Consider the following 21,904-nt stretch of genomic DNA (forward strand, 5'->3'; position numbering starts at 1 on the left):
CTCTGCGTCTTTTTTGGGTTCGTCCCTTATTTCCAGTATGGGGGACCACACCTGGAAAATGTTGGCCAGGGACGATCCGGGCGCCTCCAATTCCCGAGGTACTCCGGCCTGCTCTATCCCGGTCTGAAAAAATCAGGTCCTTGAGGACTGCCTCATAGAATTGGAGGAATGTCCCTGTGTGGCAACCTGTACCAAGTAGACCACAACTTTTTTGTACCATGCCCGGGTTTTGCGAATGGCATTATATAGCTTGAGGACTTGTGGCAGGGGGGGTCTAGTGTCTCAAAGCTAAAAAACAATACATTTAGATAAAAAAAATTTTTTTTCCTAACTAACTTTTCCCTTATATCCCTGCCTAACGGTGCCTCTCCCTCACTGACCCTAACCTACCTGGAGGGTGATGGGTGCCGATGGGGGGATCGCAGGAGCCTGGTGAGGACGGTGCTGGACGGTGCAGGTGCTGAACAGGAAGAGGAGGGGAGAGAGGTGCGCCGGGAGTTTGAATCTCCCGCCTCTCTCCCTGCACCAATCAGCACCCTGGACAGCGGCATTCAGCACCATGGCCAACACCGTCTCTCCCAAATGCTCAGACTGTGATTGGTGGTGTGTAATCACACCACCGATCACAGTCCTTTTCCGGTTCATCGGGTCACATGCCCCCCCCCCCCCCGGCGTTGTGACAGGATGCCCGCTGAATGATTTTAGCGGGCATCCTGTTCCGATTAACCCCCGCCGCGCCGCAATCGCATTTTAAACCCATGACGTCCCGGTACGTCATGTGTCCTTAAGGACTCGGGAAACATGCCGTATCGGTACGTCCTGTATCTGTAAGGGGTTAAGCTAGTGATCTCCAAAGAAATTATAGTTTTTTTTTTTCCCTACATGTGATAAAAAGGGTCAGTATCATCCACCCCATCACCCCCCGCCCCCCATCTTTGATGTCAGAGGAGGCCAGGGAGTATGGTAATGACTTTTTTATGACAGTTTTTACAACCACTTTCTGGAAACCAAGTCTGCCTCAAAATCTTTGTATGGAAATATCTTTTGAATATTCACCTTAGCAATTTCATATAGAGATGAGCGAATTTCATGTTATGGTAAAAGGTGAATTGCGTTATGGATTATGCAGAGAACTCCCCTGCATAACGGAAACGGGACAGATCTGTTATGCAGGCCATAGACTTCTATTATGATGGAATGAATAATGGAATGCTTCTAAAGGCATTTCGTTATGCATTCCGTCATAGGATTGCGTTATGGTCCGTGGTAACGTAATCCATAATGCAATTCAACTTTTACCATAAGATGAAACTCATCTCTATATGAAATTGCTAAGGGGAATATTCAAAAAGATAGTTCCATACAAAGATTTTGAGGCAGACTTGGTTTCCAGAAAGTGGTCATTACCATACTCCCTGGCCTCCTCTGACATCACAGATGGGGGGGGGCGGGGGGTGATGGGGTGGATGATACTGACCCTTTTTATCACATGTAGGGGGAAAAAACAAACTGTAATTTCTTTGGGGATCACTAGCTTAATGGACTGACCGATTTTTTTGCTTCCCCAGGCAACCGGACTTAACCGTTGCATAACGTATTAAGTTCTGTTTTTACCCCTTTTATTTTACAAACTGTTATTGTGCACTGTATGTATATGTCTGTGTTTTTTGTGTTATATTTTCTATGCTAACCCCATTGTTTGTACACACTGTCCCTTTTTGATATTAAAACTTCACTTTAATAAGAGCCTTCTTGTGTTCTAATGATTCCATGACCTTAAAAGAAGCGTTACCTAGACTGATTTATTAACCCTGTGAATGCTAGCAGATGATGGAGTGCTGACAAAGGGAGGTCCGGCGTGACCCTGCAGGCTCCCCTCCTGAATCTAAGTCTGCGAATCCTGACACATGGTTTTTCTCCTGAAGATATTTTATTGGACAAGAACAATTTTTGCTTAACATAATTCCCTTAGGCCTCCTTCACACAACAGTTTTTTTTTCAGTTTACAGGCTGTTTTTTGCGTTCCATATACGGAACCATCCATTTAAATTTTTTCCGCAAAAAAACCTGAATGTACTCCGTATGCATTCCATTTCCGTATTTCCGTTCCGTTGAAAGATAGAACATGTCCTATTATTGCCCGCAAATCACGTTCCATGGCTCCATTCAAGTCAATGGGTTAGCAAAAAAAAACGGAACACATACAGAACCATCTATTGTAAATGTTATGCCCAGCCCAATTTTTTCTATGTAATTACTGTATATGCCATACGGAAAAACGGAACGGAAACACAACGGAAACAAAAATTGGAACAATGGATCTGGGAAAAACGGACCGCAAAACACTGAAAAAGCCATAAGTTCGTGTGCAGGAGGCCTTACAGGGATGCCCTTGATAGTATTTTGGGGATAACATGATGTGGCTGTTAAGATGGCAATACCCACAGTTACAGTAGGATTCAGTGTAAATACAGTTAGAAAATATATCTGCTGTCAATTTTATATCCAAAAATTTAATACATGTTTTCTCCCAACTGTCAATAAAAAATAAATTACAATTATTTGTATTAAAATATTTGAAGTGTGGCACGGCCGCAACATCACCCAGCTGATAACAATATCATCCATAAAACAGCCAAAAGGGATTCCAGTATAAATCAAGTGTTCCTCCTGCCAAGCAACATAAATGTTTGCAAAAGAAGGGGAATATTTAGCCCCTATCGAGGCTCTCACTTTTTGAACTAATTTTGGCTTAATATCAAACTTAAAAAATTATGTCAGAACAGATATCATAATGCTGATAAAATAAACTTCTGTAAATGGTCCTTATATGTAGAAGTTCGAAACTGCTGCAACAAAGTAGTAAGCTATTAAAAGCTCTTCATACATTGTTTATATGTCTATCTTTTATGTTTTTTTTAATTCTATACAAAAACATATTAAAGTACATATATAGGATACAGTATTTCCCCTTAAAGATTATAGAAAACTTTCTTTTTAAGTTATTGCTGAAAAATGTTTTAAACTGTCCTGCTCTACTATAATTGCCAACAAATTATCTACATTTTACTTTGAGCATCAAAAAGAAAAATTTTGTGAGATAACCTACTTAAAATACACTCTTTTGAATTGCGTAGTAAAAAAATTATGTGGGGCAATTTAAGATTCCATCTGTCACTTTTCCTTGAGATGGCCTTGTTGCCATGCCAACAAAATGAATCCTAAGAATATGGATAGCTTTCGAACGACTGCCTTTGGAGGACCGACAGGTAAAATTAGCCAACTACTAATAGTTAAATCACATTCTGCAATTACCTCTGCATAGTCATCTTGTGTAATGACTGAAATTTACCTGAATATCAGTAACTGTAATAGATTCTCCAATTCAAAAGAGTTGTTCACAAACATCAGGAGAAACCATTTTTTTACTTTGTGATAAAAGGTAGATTACAGTTTACTTAGATGGGTGGTCAAGTTGTGCTTTTTATTGCTTTATCGCAAAAGTGCATGAAACTAAGGGAAAATATTAAAATCTACAGAACACCTAAACCAAACCCAAACTTCAGTGAAGAAGCCCGGGTTCGGGCCTGGGTACCACAGTCAGTTTTTCATCACATGCGTGCAAGACGCATTGCACCCGCGCGATAAAAACTGAACATCGGAACGCAATCGCAGTCAAAACTGACTGCAATTGCATACCTACTCGCACGATTTTCCCTGACGCAACGCATCCGGACCTAATCCAGACATGCTCGTCTGCAAGGGGCCTTACTCCATTCACTTCAGTGGAGCTGAACTGCAATGCACTCAACTACAGATATGTTGCTGGTTTTTGCTATGGGGTACATACGCTAAGGATTCATCCACCGCTGCAGTTTTTTGGGGGGATTTTGATGCGGATTTGCAACAGACTTAACCCTTTGTATTGCAATAGGTAAAAATCACAACGGTGTAAATCCACTGCTTAAATTGACATGCTGTGAATTTTAAAAGTTTTATAAAAATATTTTTTTATAGAGAGAGAGATTTCCCCCTGGTGGGAGCGTTAAACTGTTCAATAAATCAGTGCTTTTTCATAGAGGGAGAGAATTTGCAAACCTTTGGGTTTCTCTGAAAATATTAAAATTAGCTTTCCTTTCAAAAGTAAAAGAAAGCTAAGCCTGTCTGATGCGAGCAGTAATACAATTAATAAAAGCTAATTTGCATATATTTTTCCCCAGAAACCTAGAGCAATATTTTCTGGCCTATAAATTCAATGCAAATTTATTACAGTGTCAGAGAGAGTAAAATAAAAGGAAACATCTAAGTATTTTTTTAGGTCCCTGGCTTTGGCTCTAAAAAAGTTATTCCATCTAAATATTGAACTAATGGGCATGAAGTTCATTAGGCCCCTTTCACACGAGCGAGTTCCACGCATTAGATTTGCAGTATGTGTCAGTGAAAGCATCCATCCTGACCTCCCAGCACTGACGGGGTCGCATAGCAGTATAATGCTTTATGATGCTATGTAACCCTTAGGTCTCTTTCACATGGGAGTCGCGTGTGAGGGCCGGACAAGATGCGGGTGCGTTGCGGCAAAATGCGCAATATTTCTGCGAGAGTGCAAAGCGTTTTAATGCGCTTTGCACGAGCGTGAGAAAAATCGGCATGTTTGGTACCCAGACCCGAACCCGGACTTCTTCACAGAAGTTCGGGTTTGGGTTAGGTGTTGTGTAGATTTTATTATTTTTCCTTATAACATAAGGGAAAATAATAGCATTCTTAATACAGAATGCTAAGTAAATTAGGGATGGAGGGGTTAAAAAATAAAAATAAATTAACCTCACCTCATCCACTTGTTCGCGCAGCCCGGTTTGTCTTCTTTCTTCTTCTTTGAGGACCTGGGAGAAAAAAGGACCTTTGGTGACATCACTGCGCTCATCACATGGTCCGTCACATGATCCATCACCATGGTGATGGACCATGTGATGAGCACAGTGACGTCACCAAAGGTCCTTTTCCTCCCAGGTCCTCAAAGAAGAAGAAAGAAGACAAGCTGGGGTGCGCAAACAAGTGGATGAGGTGAGGTTAATTATTATTTTTTTTTTTAACCCCTCCATCCCTAATTTACTTAGCATTCTGTATTAAGAATGCTATTAGTTTCCCTTATAAGCATGTTATAAGGGAAAATAATAAAGATTGGGTCCCCATTCCGATCGTCTCCTAGCAACCATGAGTGAAAATCGCACCACATCCGCACTTGCTTGCGGATGCTTGCGATTTTCACGCACCCCTATTCACTTCTATGGGGCCTGCGTTGGGTGAAAAACACACAATATAAAGCTTGCTGCGATTTTCACGCAACGCACAAGTGAGGTGTGAAAATCACCACTCATGTACAGAGCCCCATTGAAGTGAATGGGTCCGGATTCAGTGCGGGTGCAATACGTTCACCTCACTCATTGCACCCACGCGGAATTCTCACCCGTGTGAAAGGGGCCTTAGAGTTCTGGAATGTATTGTACAGGGTGGGCCATTTATATGGATACACCTTAATAAAATGGGAATGGTTGTTGATATTAACTTCCTGTTTGTGGCACATTAGTATATGTGAGGGGGAAACTTTTCAAGATGAGTGGTGACCATGGCGGCCATTTTGAAGTTGGCCATTTTGAATCCAACTTTTGTTTTTTCAATAGGAAGAGGGTCATGTGACACATCAAACTTATTTGGAATTTCACAAGAAAAACAATGGTGTGCTTGGTTTTAACGCAACTTTATTCTTTCATGAGTTATTGACACGTTTCTGACCACTTATAAATTGTGTTCAATGTGCTGCCCATTGTGTTGGATTGTCAATGCAACCCTCTTCTCCCACTCTTCACACACTGATAGCAACACCGCAGGAGAAATGCTAGCACAGGCTTCCAGTATCCGTAGTTTCAGGTGCTGCACATCTCGTATCTTCACAGCATAGACAATTGCCTTCAGATGACCCCAAAGATAAAAGTCTAAGGGGGTCAGATCGGGAGACCTGGGAGACCAGTTGAATGGCCCCCAAGGTCTCCCGATCTGACCCCCTTAGACTTTTATCTTTGGGGTCATCTGAAGGCAATTGTCTATTCTGTGAAGATACGAGATGTGCAGCACCTGAAACTGCGGATACTGGAAGCCTGTGCTAGCATTTCTCCTGCGGTGTTGCTATCAGTGTGTGAAGAGTGGGAGAAGAGGGTTGCATTGACAATCCAACACAATGGGCAGCACATTGAACACATTTTATAAGTGGTCAGAAACTTGTAAATAATTCATGAAAGAATAAAGTTACATTAAAACCAAGCACACCATTGTTTTTCTTGTGAAATTCCCAATAAGTTTGATGTGTCACATGACCCTCTTCCTATTGAAAAAACAAAAGTTGAATTCAAAATGGCCGACTTCGAAATGGCTGCCATGGTCACCACCGATCTTGAAATGTTTCCCCCCTCACATATACTAATGTGCCACAAACAGGAAATTAATATCACCAACCATTCCCATTTTATTAAGGTGTATCCATATAAATGGCCCACCCTGTATAACACTGACATAATGCTGTCAGTGTTATACAATACATTCCATAACTAGGGTTTCATAGCATCATAAATCATTGTAATGCTATGCTACCCCATCAGGTCAGGATGGGTGCTTTCACTGACACACGCTTCGAGTCCAATGCGTGGAAGTCGCTCATGTGAAAGGGGTCTTAGAACAAGACTGCAAGCTCTTATTACCATCACCTGCAAAATAACTGCTAGACCTTTTGGTGGTGCCATATGAGAACGCTCTGCTTGAAAAAACATCATTATTAATACACTAAAATATTATGATAACTTATGACAATCTAGCATTGACAATACCTCTGTTGTTTACAATTTTTTGTATAGGTAACTAGGATTGTATTACTTTAAAATATGTTGCAATGAAGTAATTCCATACATTTTGACTTTATGTATTGACCTCTTCTTGATGTATTCTTTCTTTTTGCCATGCTGACTAATATACATATTCCACTTATTGACATCAGTGTATTGCTTGGGATTGTAATGGTTAGTAGGAAAAATGTAAAAAATAAATAAATAATAGAATATAAAGCACTTGCATTCGTGTTTGCATAAAAATAACTAATCTTCCATCTCAAAAATCTTCTTTTTTAAGCTGAATTTATTCAAGTTGTATTGCCTATGACCTATATATGCTGCACTGGCAGGAACTGCATATCACTCACACATCTCAGTCAGCAGGAGATAAAAGTGTTTGGAAATATTAGCATAATACTTAACTGTCTTCATCAAGTGCCAGAAGGACTGCATTGAGACTTTTCAGGATCTGCTTCTCATCCTCACTATCCACTCCACAAAGTTTGAGGCTCTCCAAATGCTGACACAGACTCTCAGCATGGCAAACAGAAGCCCCTTCAGGAATAGTTGGCTTTATCAGTTCCTCAGGTACTAAAAGGATAAGATTGAGATATTAAACAAACTGTGAGTAAATACCTACATTCTGGGTAAAGAAAGCTTAATTCAAAACTATTTCTGCACTTCCACTTGTCTACACACAGCTTGAAAGCAATGCCTCATTTAAAAATTTCTTGCATGTTTTAAAAGCTCTATTAAAATAGTTGTCCTATCTCGGCCCTTCATGGCTGAGATGAGAATAACCACAGTAAGTGCCAATCAGAGGTGGTTGGAATTCCTGAAACATTGAAGTGGCTACTGCTCCTTTGTATCTGTACATCAGATACCAGTTAATACTACCAATTGGTTGGCTTAGTTTCCACCAAAATTGTGGTGCATGCTGTTAAATTATGGGCCACATCCCTTTTAACTTAACTATTTCCCATGTACCTCTAAGCCACAGCGCTTACCAAGCATCATGCAGTGGATTATTTTTATGGCACATAATGCACCAGAAATGTGCCATATTAGTATATGCTGGAAAATTTGTAATACAGGTCCAACAATGCTGCTTTCTATGCCAGGTATCTGCCGAAGCAATTAAATGTTTTCAACTTTCAGTTGAAAAAAACTGCCTGTCGCCTGACACTGTTAGTTGTAACATTGCCTGCATCCCCCCTAGCTATGCCATTGGGCTATGACACACACGTAGAGGCATCTGCATGTGGGCAAAATCTTCACCCTTAACTGATGGGCATAGTTTTCAAATTGATGGTTAATAAGCCACGTACCATGCAGCCATGTTTTTTCTCTTTTTGGAATTTTACCGTGCTGCCATTAACCAACAGCTGTCTCGCTGTTTGAATACAAAATGTAACTCGTACCCCAGACCTGGGGGTGCAATTGATGTGTATAGTTATGTATTGTATTGTACATAGTTATGTATTGTTTTTTTCGAATGCTTGGCCATTACTTCCAGTAAGGAGTGGATGGCAGTGCTTGGCAAGGAACAGGGCTACCCTGTTCCTCCACTCTTAGTAGGGGTGGGTTGGTCCTGCCTCCTGCCATGAGGGGGAGTTCTAGTTCAGCCTGAAAGAGGAGAGTAAGCACACTGAAGAGCTCCTCCTCCTGTGAATAATTCTCCAAAAAGAATAACTAAAGACATCCTCAAACAGATACTTGAGAGGAATCAGACAGCAGAGTGTGAGCTGAGGGACTATGGCTAAGACACCCATCACCCAAAATACTACTTGGCCAGTACAACAATAGTGCAAATTTACTGGTGCCAGTGAATTCCACGTGGAATCTGCTGTTATTGAATATACCTGAAGTTGTACATTCTTCCACTGACCTCATTCTTGCAAACTACGGTACAATTCTACTGCACCTATCCCAGAGAGCAAGGACGTGAGGAATTATAACGTGAGACAATACTTTATCAGGGCCACTACTACTCCCATTCACTGCACAAGCTCCTCCGGGGCTCGCTGCACATGCAGTTATTTTTGTATATATGTTTTTCTCATGGTCATATGGATTCAAAAACAGAAATATGAATCTTTCCTCAAAACTTGTCCTCTGCTTAGGATACCCTCTAATGCAAAGACCATGGCAAATCTATAAGTAGGAAGTAAATTTGAAATTGCTGCAGAACATTATTCAACCACTTCTGGAATCGCCGGACAACTTTTATGTCCGGCTGAAGTGTCTCCGCTGAAATAGAAGGCAGAAACAGTTTATTATCATTCCTGCCTTCTCAATGCTGGCTACATGATGCTCAATTATCATTATGTATAGAAATATGGGAGCTTCCATGATGCTTACTTTCCAGTGATTGTGTGTTCACTGGGTAACTGCAGGAGCTTTTGTGTATTAGCAGACCCAGATCAGCTCTGTAGTAAGGTTACTAAGGCTATATTCCCCCATAACTGTGGCTAATATCTCAGCTGCAATTGCAGGAGATGTAAGCAAAAAATATAATGTTAAAATGTCCCTGAAAGGTTTGACCGTGTGACTAATGCGTAAAATCTTTACATGAAAGAATAAAGGCAAAAAAAATTAAATAAAAATGACCCGGTCACCATAAACTACAGTATATATCCTCTACTGTCATGTGCACTCTGCACTATTTAAAAACAGAAATAGGAGAAATTGCCTGGTCTAGAACTGGTTAAAAAAGTAATTTGGAAATAAGCTAAATAAATACATTTCTGTGACTAATATTGTATTTCTGTCAAGACTGCAGCAGCAGAAAATACAAGAAAACAACCTAAAACAAAACAAGTCTTTGAAGCTGAACTAAGAAAAAGATAATTAGGCTTATAGGACTTTTCAATGTAAGCAAGTTATGGTCGATTGCTAGCAAAAAACATGACCCACTGATCTGTTAGGGTGCCTCATTGATTATGAGAGTAAAGAGGCTCAAATCCATCTTTTATTTTCTCTGTGCTGTGGTGCTCCCTACCAGATGCTGTGCAGAGTACTACAATAGAGCCCCATTCATGTACCCCTCACTGATCAGCAAGCATTATGGTCCCTTTAATGCAGCTTTGGATTTTTTTTTTGCTTTAATTCCTTTTTGTATGCTTTATGAAATTTTTTGTAGTTTATTTTATGATTATTCACTTTTTTGAACAGGTTGGACAATACAAAAACTGGATGTTTTCTGGTCTATGTGAGGGCAGATGTCTACATATGAGGAAAGAAAGTCTCCTAAGACCACTGCATATTAGATTTCTACACTTCAAGTGTAAGTGTGCATTATAATTGTGTGTGCAGTACTTTTATTACTTTTATTTTGGTATGTACTTGTTATATAGTGACTTATACAGATATGCTCCATATATTGAAAGCTAAGAATAAACTCATAGGGTTACATGAACAAAGGAAGTGAAACTATTGAGGATAACCATGACCAGAATACAAGAAGGGCAAACGTAACATATGTTCTAGGCCAATAAATGTCTTCCACTAACCCTCTTTCTCCAATCTTTCTCTTTCCCAACAGAATCTGTTGATGGAGGGTTGGAAGCTCCCCATACAAGTTAGCCAAACCCACAGAGAACAGAGGGTTTGGCTGACAATACACTCATAGATTGAAAGCTCTTGTGAGCAGGGTTCACATCCCTTTTGTTCTAATTATAGACTTGTCTGTTGCTTTATTGTTTATGACTGTACATGAACCCCTGAATTGTAAAGCACTGCGGAATATGTTGGCGCTATATAAAGGCTATTATTATTATCATTAAGTATGTTTTCTGCGGAGCCTCTCATCAGATATTACTGCCATAGTTTTCTTACAAACAGCAGTGATGATTGTGTGGATAAAGCATGTGGTCGCAGCAGCCAATTACTGTCCTCAGTGGTTTACTGTGATTGGTTTATGGCACCTGATTGAAGGAAGCAGTCACTGTCCTCAGCAGTAGACTGCTGAGGACAGTGATTGGCTGCTGTGACCACATACCATCCAGGTACATCATTACTGCTGTTTGTAAGCAAACAGTGGCAGGCTGCACGACGAGCACCATAGAGAACAGCGCTGGAGAAAGGCGAGTACCGGTATATCTTTTATTTTTATTTATTTTTTTAAGCTGTTGTAGGGGTTTTCTGGGATTTTGCATGACATTTAATAACAGTATTATTAGGACATTGTATGGCAGTGCATTATTTTATTTTAAGTAGTATATAGATGTCATTGAATCTGTGTTGTGGCATGGTTTAGGCAATATATGGTGGCATTAATTAGACACTTCGTGATTTTATTTCATAATTATTATTGAAAAATTATGTTTGTCCTGCTTTTTGTAATATGTAAATATATTGTAGAGGTGCATCTTTAATTCTTTTCCTTTATAATAGACATTTCAATCTGTATATATTTTAAATATTAAAATATTTTTATTTGTATTCTATAGCACATATTAATAGTATTATCCATGAAAGTATGCATCCCATGCCATTTTACCCTCTAATAATGATTTGTAGGTTTGTAGCTGATGCAATAGTGCAAATCTAGCAGTGTATCAAAATCTCTACATATAAGATGAAAGATTGTGCAGGGTTAACAAACATAAAACACTGCAGGTGCTTTTTTGTGTCTCTGAGGATGCATCAGCAGAATCACGCCATATGCACAATGACATGCAAAAGTCCTTGAAAAGGTTCCATCTGTTTTGTTGTAGACTGTTACATAATGGTATGAAGCACAGGAAAAAAAGCTCTCAGTATGAATCCTGCTCTACTCAGTCTTCAGAAATTGTTACATCTAGGGGTGAGCAAATGGAGGTTTGGGTCATAAATCCAAGGTTGTTAAAAAACTTCGGGGGTCATTTACGAACAGAGCCACTTTTGTGGCGTAAATCTGCCGCAAATTCTGTCACTCGCCATGTTACAGCAGAATATGCGACTTCTTCCACTTTCACACCAGGTCTAAAAAACGGTGTGTGGGGTGGGCAGAGAAGGGTACTGACTCATTTGTCATTTTCTAAATCTGGTTTAGGTGTAGAAAAAAGTCTAAATGTAAGACAAGGAAGCTGCCTTACATTTAGAATCAGCGATGCATACTCCGAAGTTATGTAGAGGCCGGTGCCTCTACATAACTGTGGCTATCCACGACCAGCATAGGGGCTTTTAAAGACCGGCGTCTAAAACAGAGATCATAATAAATGTGCCCCTTAGTTTGTAATGCTGTTTCTGTACAGAATTATAATGTATATGTAGGAAAACAGCCTCAGCCAAAGTTACGCGAGACTTTGGTAAATTACTTTGGTATTCCTATCTGCGTATTTAACCCCTTCTACCCCGGGCCAGTTTTTTCTCTTCTGCCCAGGCCATTTTTTGCAAATCTGACATGTGTCACTTTATGTGGTAATAGCTTTGGAACACTTATCCAAGCCATTCTGAGATTGTTTTCTCGTGACACATTGTACTTCATGATAGTCATAAATTTGAGTCAATATACACTGCTCAAAAAAATAAAGGGAACACAAAAATAACACATCCTAGATCTAAATTAATTAAATATTCTTCTGAAATAGTTTGTTCTTTACATAGTTGAATGTGCTGACAACAAAATCACACAAAAATTAATAAATGGAAATCAAATTTTTCAACCCATGGAGGTCTGGATTTGGAGTCACACTCAAAATTAAAGTGGAAAAACACACTACAGGCTGATCCAACTTTGATGTAATGTCCTTAAAACAAGTCAAAATGAGGCTCAGTAGTGTGTGTGGCCTCCACATGCCCGTATGACCTCCCTACAACGCCTGTGCATGCTCCTGATGGATCTCCTCCCAGACCTGGACTAAAGCATCTGCCAACTCCTGGACAGTCTGTGGTGCAACGTGACGTTGGTGGATAGAGCGAGACATGATGTCCCAGATGTGCTCAATTGGATTCAGGTCTGGGGAACGGGCGGGCCAGTCCATAGCATCAATGCTTTTGTCTTGCAGGAACTGCTGACACACTCCAGCCACATGAGGTCTAGCATTGTCTTGCATTAGGAGGAACCCAGGGCCAACCGCACCAGCATATGGTCTCACAAGGGGTCTGAGGATCTCATCTCGGTACCTAATGGCAGTCAGGCTACCTCTGGCAAGCACATGGAGGGCTGTGCGGCCCTCCAAAGAAATGCCACCCCACACCATTACTGACCCAATGCCAAACCGTTCATGCTGGAGGATGTTGCAGGCAGCAGAACGTTCTCCACGGCGTCTCAAGACTCTGTCCCGTCTGTCACATTTGCTCAGTTTGAACCTGCTTTCATCTGTGAAGAGCACAGGGCGCAAGTGGTGAATTTGCCAATCTTGGTGTTCTCTGGCAAATGCCAAATGTCCTGCACGGTGTTGGGCTGTAAGCACAACCCCCACCTGTGGACGTCGGGCCCTCATATCACCCTCATGGAGTCTGTTTCTGACCGTTTGAGCAGACACATGCACATTTGTGGCCTGCTGGAGGTCATTTTGCAGGGCTCTGGCAGTGACTGTTCCTCCTTGCACAAAGGCGGAGGTAGCGGTCCTGCTGCTGGGTTGTTGCCCTCCTACGGCCTCCTCCACGTCTCCTGATGTACTGGCCTGTCTCCTGGTGGCGCCTCCATGCTCTGGAGACTACGCTGACAGACACAGCAAACCTTCTTGCCACAGCTCGCATTGATGTGCCATCCTGGATAAGCTGCACTACCTGAGCCACTTGTGTGGGTTGTAGACTCCGTCTCATGCTACCACTAGAGTGAAAGCACCGCCAGCATTCAAAAGTGACCAAAACATCAGCCAGGAAGCATAGGAACTGAGAAGTGGTCTGTGGTCATCACCTGCAGAACCACTCCTTTATTGGGGGTGTCTTGCTAATTGCCTATAATTTCCACCTGTTGTCTATCCCATTTGCACAACAGCATGTGAAATTGATTGTCACTCAGTGTTGCTTCCTAAGTGGACAGTTTGATTTCACAAAAGTGTGATTGACTTGGAGTTACATTGTGTTGTTTAAGTGTTCCCTTAATTTTTTTGAGCAGTGTATTTCACCTATATTTGTGAAAAATTCCCAAGTTTTCAAATTTCAATTTCTCTGCTTTTATAATAGACATTGATACCTCATATAATAGTTATTACTTTACATTTCCCATATGTCTGCTTCATGTTTGGATCATTTTGAAAATGACATTTAATTTTTTGGGGATGTTAGAACGTCCAAAAGCCACTTTTTAAGGAACCGTTCAGGTCTGAAGTCACTTTGTGGGGCTTACATAGTAGAAACTACACAAAAATGACCCCATTTTAGAAACTACACCCCTCATTTTACAAACATTGTTAACCCTTAAGGTGTTCCACAAAAATTAATGGAAAATGGAGATGAAATTTCAGAATTTCACTTTTTTGGCAGATTTTACATTTTAATCAATTTTTTCTAGTAGCAAAGCAAGGGTTAACAGCCAAACAAAACTCAATATTTATTACCCTGATTCTGCGGTTTACAGAAACACCCCACATGTGATCGTAAACTGCTGTATGTCCACACGGCAGGGCGCAGTAGGAAAGGAATGCCATATGTTTTTTGGAAGGCAGATTTAGCTGAACTGGTTTTTAGATGCCATGTCCCATTTGAAGCCCCACGATGCACCCCTACAGTAGAAACTCAAAAAAGTTACCACATTTTGGAAACTACGGGATAAGGTGCCAGTTTTATTGGTTCTATTTTGGGGTACATATGATTTTTTATTTCTCTATATTACGTTTTTTGTGAGGCAAGGTAACCAAAAAATTTATGTTTTGACTGCGTTTTTATTTTTTATTTTTAACAACATTCATCTGAAAGGTTAGATCATGCGCTATTTTTATAGATCAGGTTATTATGGACGCAATGATATCAAATATGTCTACTTTCTATAATGTTTGTTTCAGTTTTACATAATAAAGCATTTTTTAAAACAAAAATTTGGTTTTTGTATCTCCATTTTCTGAATACCCTATTATTTTAATTTTTCTGCCGATCGTCTTGTTCAGGGGCTCGTTTTTTGCAGGAAGACTTGACATTTTTATTGGTACCATTTTTGGGTACATATGATCTTTTGATCATTCAATATTGCACTTTATGGGGCAAGGTGACCAAAAAATTTTTTTTTTTTGTGCAGTTTTTATTTATTTATTTTTACAGCGTTTACCTAAGGAATTAGGTCATGTGACTTTTTTATAGAGCAGATCGTTACGGACATGGCAATACCTAATATGTCAAATTTTTCTTATTTATTTAACTTTAACACAATAATAGCATTTTTGAAACCGAAATAATGATATCTTAGTGTATCCATAGTCTGAGAGCCATAGTTATTATTTTTTGACCGATTGTCTTAACCACCTCCGGACCGCCTAACGCAGATTCGCGTTCCAGGGGTGGCAGCCCTGCGCACAGTCACGCATCTACGCGTCATCTCGCGAGACGCGAGATTTCCTGTGAACGCGCGCACACAGGCGCACGCGTTCACAGGATCGGAAGGTAAGCGAGTGGATCTCCAGCCTGCCAGCGGCGATCGTTCGCTGGCAGGCTGGAGATGTGATTTTTTTTAACCCCTAACAGGTATATTAGACGCTGTTTTGATAACAGCGTCTAATATACCTGCTACCTGGTCCTCTGGTGGTCCCCTTTGTTTGGATCGACCACCAGAGGACACAGGCAGGTCAGTAATATGTTGCACCAAGCACCACTACACTACACCCCCCCCTGTCACTTATTAACCCCTTATTCACCCTTGATCACCACTGATCACCCCATATAGACTCCCTGATCACCCCCCTGTCATTGATTACCCCCCTGTCATTGATCACCCCCCTGTAAAGCTCCATTCAGATGTCCGCATGATTTTTACGGATCCACTGATAGATGGATCGGATCCGCAAAACGCATACGGACGTCTGAATGGAGCCTTACAGGGGCGTGATCAATGACTGTGGTGATCACCCCATATAGACTCCCTGATCACCCCCCTGTCATTGATCACACCCCTGTAAAGCTCCATTCAGATGTCCGCATGATTTTTACGGATCCACTGATAGATGGATCGGATCCGCAAAACACATACGGACGTCTGAATGGAGCCTTACAGGGGCGTGATCAATGACTGTGGTGATCACCCCATATAGACTCCCTGATCACCCCCCTGTCATTGATTACCCCCCTGTCATTGATCACACCCCTGTAAAGCTCCATTCAGATGTCCGCATGATTTTTACGGATCCACTGATAGATGGATCGGATCCGCAAAACGCATACGGACGTCTAAATGGAGCCTTACAGGGGCGTGATCAATGACTGTGGTGATCAACCCCCTGTCATTGATTACCCCCCTGTCATTGATCACACCCCTGTAAAGCTCCATTCAGATGTCCGCATGATTTTTACGGATCCACTGATAGATGGATCGGATCCGCAAAACGCATACGGACGTCTGAATGGAGCCTTACAGGGGCGTGATCAATGACTGTGGTGATCACCCCATATAGACTCCCTGATCACCCCCCTGTCATTGATTACCCCCCTGTCATTGATCACACCCCTGTAAAGCTCCATTCAGATGTCCGCATGATTTTTACGGATCCACTGATAGATGGATCGGATCCGCAAAACGCATACGGACGTCTGAATGGAGCCTTACAGGGGCGTGATCAATGACTGTGGGGATCACCCCATATAGACTCCCTGATCACCCCCCTGTCATTGATTACCCCCCCTGTCATTGATCACACCCCTGTAAAGCTCCATTCAGATGTCCGCATGATTTTTACGGATCCACTGATAGATGGATCGGATCCGCAAAACGCATACGGACGTCTGAATGGAGCCTTACAGGGGCGTGATCAATGACTGTGGGGATCACCCCATATAGACTCCCTGATCACCCCCCTGTCATTGATCACCCCCCTGTCATTGATCACACCACTGTAAAGCTCCATTCAAATGTCCGCATGATTTTTACGGATCCACTGATAGATGGATCGGATCCGCAAAACGCATACGGACGTCTAAATGGAGCCTTACAGGGGCGTGATCAATGACTGTGGTGATCAACCCCCTGTCATTGATTACCCCCCTGTCATTGATCACACCCCTGTAAAGCTCCATTCAGATGTCCGCATGATTTTTACGGATCCACTGATAGATGGATCGGATCCGCAAAACGCATACGGACGTCTGAATGGAGCCTTACAGGGGCGTGATCAATGACTGTGGTGATCACCCCATATAGACTCCCTGATCACCCCCCTGTCATTGATTACCCCCCTGTCATTGATCACACCCCTGTAAAGCTCCATTCAGATGTCCGCATGATTTTTACGGATCCACTGATAGATGGATCGGATCCGCAAAACGCATACGGACGTCTGAATGGAGCCTTACAGGGGCGTGATCAATGACTGTGGTGATCACCCCATATAGACTCCCTGATCACCCCCCTGTCATTGATTACCCCCCTGTCATTGATCACACCCCTGTAAAGCTCCATTCAGATGTCCGCATGATTTTTACGGATCCACTGATAGATGGATCGGATCCGCAAAACGCATACGGACGTCTGAATGGAGCCTTACAGGGGCGTGATCAATGACTGTGGGGATCACCCCATATAGACTCCCTGATCGCCCCCCTGTCATTGATCACCCCCCTGTCATTGATCACCCCTCTGTAAGGCTCCATTCAGACATTTTTTTGGCCCAAGTTAGCGGAATTTTTTTTTTTTTTCTTACAAAGTCTCATATTCCACTAACTTGTGTCAAAAAATTAAATCTCACATGAACTCACCATACCCCTCACGGAATCCAAATGCGTAAAATTTTTTAGACATTTATATTCCAGACTTCTTCTCACGCTTTAGGGCCCCTAGAATGCCAGGGCAGTATAAATACCCCACATGTGACCCCATTTCGGAAAGAAGACACCCCCAGGTATTCCGTGAGGGGCATATTGAGTCCATGAAAGATTGAAATTTTTGTCCCAAGTTAGCGGAAAGGGAGACTTTGTGAGAAAAAAATAAATAAAATCAATTTCCGCTAACTTGTGGCAAAAAAAAAAAATTCTATGAACTCGCCATGCCCCTCATTGAATACCTTGGGGTGTCTTCTTTCCAAAATGGGGTCACATGTGGGGTATTTATACTGCCCTGGCATTCTAGGGGCCCTAAAGCGTGAGAAGAAGTCTGGGATCCAAATGTCTAAAAATGCCCTCATAAAAGGAATGTGGGCCCCTTTGCGCATCTAGGCGGCAAAAAAGTGTCAGACATGTGGTATCGCCGTACTCAGGAGAAGTTGGGGAATGTGTTTTGGGGTGTCATTTTACATATACCCATGCTGGGTGAGAGAAATATCTTGGCAAAAGACAACTTTTCCCATTTTTTTTATACAAAGTTGGCATTTGACCAAGATATTTATCTCACCCAGCATGGGTATATGTAAAATGACACCCCAAAACACATTCCCCAACTTCTCCCGAGTACGGCGATACCACATGTGTGGCACTTTTTTGCAGCCTAGGTGGGCAAAGGGGCCCACATTCCAAAGAGCACCTTTCGGATTTCACAGGTCATTTACCTACTTACCACACAATAGGGCCCCTGGAAAATGCCAGGGCAGTATAACTACCCCACAAGTGACCCCATTTTGGAAAGAAGACACCCCAAGGTATTCCGTGAGGGGCATGGCGAGTTCCTAGAATTTTTTATTTTTTGTCACAAGTTAGTGGAAAATGATGATTTATTTTTTATTTTTTTTTCCTTACAAAGTCTCATATTCCACTAACTTGTGACAAAAAATAAAAACTTCCATGAACTCACTATGCCCATCAGCAAATACCTTGGGGTGTCTTCTTTCCAAAATGGGGTCACTTGTGGGGTAGTTATACTGCCCTGGCATTCTAGGGGCCCAAATGTGTGGTAAGGAGTTTGAAATCAAATTCTGTAAAAAATGACCGGTGAAATCAGAAAGGTGCTCTTTGGAATATGGCCCCCTTTGCCTACCTAGGCTGCAAAAAAGTGTCACACATCTGGTATCTCCGTATTCAGGAGAAGTTGGGCAATGTGTTTTGGGGTGTCAATTTACATATACCCATGCTGGGTGAGAGAAATATCTTGGCAAAAGACAACTTTTCACATTTGTTTATACAAAGTTGGCATTTGACCAAGATATTTATCTCACCCAGCATGGGTATATGTAAAATGACACCCCAAAACACATTCCCCAACTTCTCCTGAATACGGAGATACCACATGTGTGACACTTTTTTGCAGCCTAGGTGGGCAAAGGGGCCCATATTCCAACGAGCACCTTTCGGATTTCACCGGCCATTTATTACAGAATTTGATTTCAAACTCCTTACCACACATTTGGGCCCCTAGAATGCCAGGGCAGTATAACTACCCCACAAGTGACCCCATTTTGGAAAGAAGAGACCCCAAGGTATTCGCTGATGGGCATAGTGAGTTCATGGAAGTTTTTATTTTTTGTCACAAGTTAGTGGAATATGAGACTTTGTAAGAAAAAAAAATAAAAATCATCATTTTCCGCTAACTTGTGACAAAAAATAAAAAGTTCTATGAACTCACTATGCCCATCAGCGAATACCTTAGGGTGTCTACTTTCTGAAATGGGGTCATTAGTGGGGTGTTTGTACTGTCTGGGCATTGTAGAACCTCAGGAAACATGACAGGTGCTCAGAAAGTCAGAGCTGTTTCAAAAAGCGGAAATTCACATTTTTGTACCATAGTTTGTAAACGCTATAACTTTTACCCAAACCATTTTTTTTTTTTTACCCAAACATTTTTTTTTTATCAAAGACATGTAGAACAATAAATTTAGAGCAAAATTTATATATGGATCTCGTTTTTTTTTGCAAAATTTTACAACTGAAAGTGAAAAATGTCATTTTTTTGCAAAAAAATCGTTAAATTTCGATTAATAACAAAAAAAGTAAAAATGTCAGCAGCAATGACATACCACCAAATGAAAGCTCTATTAGTGAGAAGAAAAGGAGGTAAAATTCATTTGGGTGGTAAGTTGCATGACCGAGCAATAAACGGTGAAAGTAGTGTAGGTCAGAAGTGTAAAAAGTGGATTGGTCTTTCAGGGTGTTTAAGCCATGGGGGCTGAGGTGGTTAAGTAAGATCTCATTTTTTGTGGCATGAGGTGATGGTTTGATTGGTACTATTTTGGGGGGTATATGCCTTTTTGATCGCTTGGTGTTGCAATTTTTGTAATGTAAGGTGAAAAAATGCCTTTTTCTTTTACACATATATATATATATTTTTTTACGGTGTTCACCTGAGGGGTTAGGTCATGTAATATTTTTATAGAGCTGGTTGTTACGGACGTGGTGATACCTAATATGTATATTTTTTTAATGTATTTCACTTTAGCACAATAATAGCAGTTTTGAAACAAAAAAATTATGTTTTAGTGTCTCTATGTTCTGAGCTATAGTTTTTTTTTTAAAATTTTTTGGGCAATTGTCTTAGGTAGGGGGCTCTTTTTTGCGGGATGAGGTGACGGTTTTATTGATACGCCTTTTTTATCGCTTGGTGTTGTACTTTTTGTGATATAAGGTGACAAAAATTGCTTTTTTTTTTTACACATTTATTAAATTGTTTTAATGGTATTTATCAGACAGGGTGGATCATGTGATATATTTATAGAGACGGTCATTACGGATGCGGCGATACTTAATATGTGTGTTATTTTTATTTTTTTTCAGTTTTTGATTTTTTACATAACCGCCTCCGGACCGCCGAACACCGCGACGCGTCCTGGAGGCGGTCGATTCATTCCTCCTGGACGCATATACGCGTCCTCTCGCGAGACGCGAGATTTCGGTCAGAGCCGGCCCGCGCATTCGCATCGCGGGCCGGCAAAAGTTCAAGGAGTATTTCGTCAGCAACCTGCCAGCCAATGATCATCGCTGGCAGCTTGCTGATTTTTTAAAAATCGAATCAGAAGCCATCTAACACCTTATATTTATAAATATAAGGTGTTAAATGGCTTCTCTGCTCCTCTGCTGGTCCTTTTGGTCGGTTGGTTCCAGCAGAGGAGCAGACATCACTGTGAGTACCCACCAACACCACACTTAGCCCCCAGATCACCCTCCATCACCCCCATCACCCCAATTAACCCCTTGATCGCCCCCTGTCAATCACCTAGTGAAAGGGAAAAAAGTGATCAGTGTAAACTGTCACTTTTTTTTTTCACTGGTATTGTCTGATAGTTTTAGGATAGTTTAGGTCCCTTGGTTAGGTAGTTAGCGTCAGTTAGCACCCAGCCCACCGCACCGCACCGCAGTCACTTATTCGCTGATTAGCGTATCGCTAATCAGCATTTGTACTTTTATAGTATCTATAAGTGATCAAAACTGATCACAGTCAGATCTATAATTGTATTAGTGTCACCTTAGCTCACCCTCCACCCAAAATGCAGTGTTTGCCCGATCAGGCCTGATCGGTCGCCCACACGTGCGTTCACCCACGCCCGCCCCACCGCAGTGACAAAAAAATTATTATTTTTTGATCACTGCACAATCACTTTACAAGTGCTGCGGCGATAAAAAAATCAGTTTTGATATTTTTTATCAATCGCAGCGGCCCCCGGTACTTCGCTAGCCTCCCATTTGTAAGACAGGCTTGCTTTTTTTCTTAGGTAGTCTCAGGGAATACCCCTAAATTTAGTAGTCCAAATGTCAAACAGGGGGTATTCTTCTGAAGAGGCCTACAGGATTCTGACCCAGTCGGATGAGGAATGGCAGGCCCGTGGCTAACAGACAGGCAAAACAAGCAATTGCTTGGGGCCCCGAGCTGGCCCGGGGCCAAGCAGAGCTGGTGCTTGTTTTGCTTCCTTTAGGCTGGGTTCACACTTGAGCGTTTTACAGCGCGTTCAAACGCGCTGTAAAACGCTCAACACATGAAAACCAATGCTTCCCTATGGCCCTAGTTCTCACTTGAGCGTTTTACAGCGCGTTTGAATGCG

The 21,904-nt window shown here is 41.5% G+C and overlaps 1 protein-coding gene across 5 annotated transcripts in view; it reads right to left on the reverse strand.

Annotated features, from left to right (window-relative positions):
* Positions 1-21,904, reverse strand: part of LOC121004861 (rap1 GTPase-GDP dissociation stimulator 1-like) — a 354,733-nt gene that overhangs the window by 197,946 nt on the left and 134,883 nt on the right. For all 5 annotated transcript variants that reach the window (XM_040437255.1, XM_040437258.1, XM_040437256.1 and 2 more), the window contains exon 2: positions 7,299-7,466. In XM_040437255.1, coding sequence (XP_040293189.1) covers positions 7,299-7,466 — 168 coding nt within the window. The remainder of the gene's footprint in view (positions 1-7,298; positions 7,467-21,904) is intronic.

The sequence above is a fragment of the Bufo bufo genome, chromosome 6, assembly GCF_905171765.1.
Source record: "Bufo bufo chromosome 6, aBufBuf1.1, whole genome shotgun sequence".
NCBI lineage: Eukaryota > Metazoa > Chordata > Amphibia > Anura > Bufonidae > Bufo > Bufo bufo.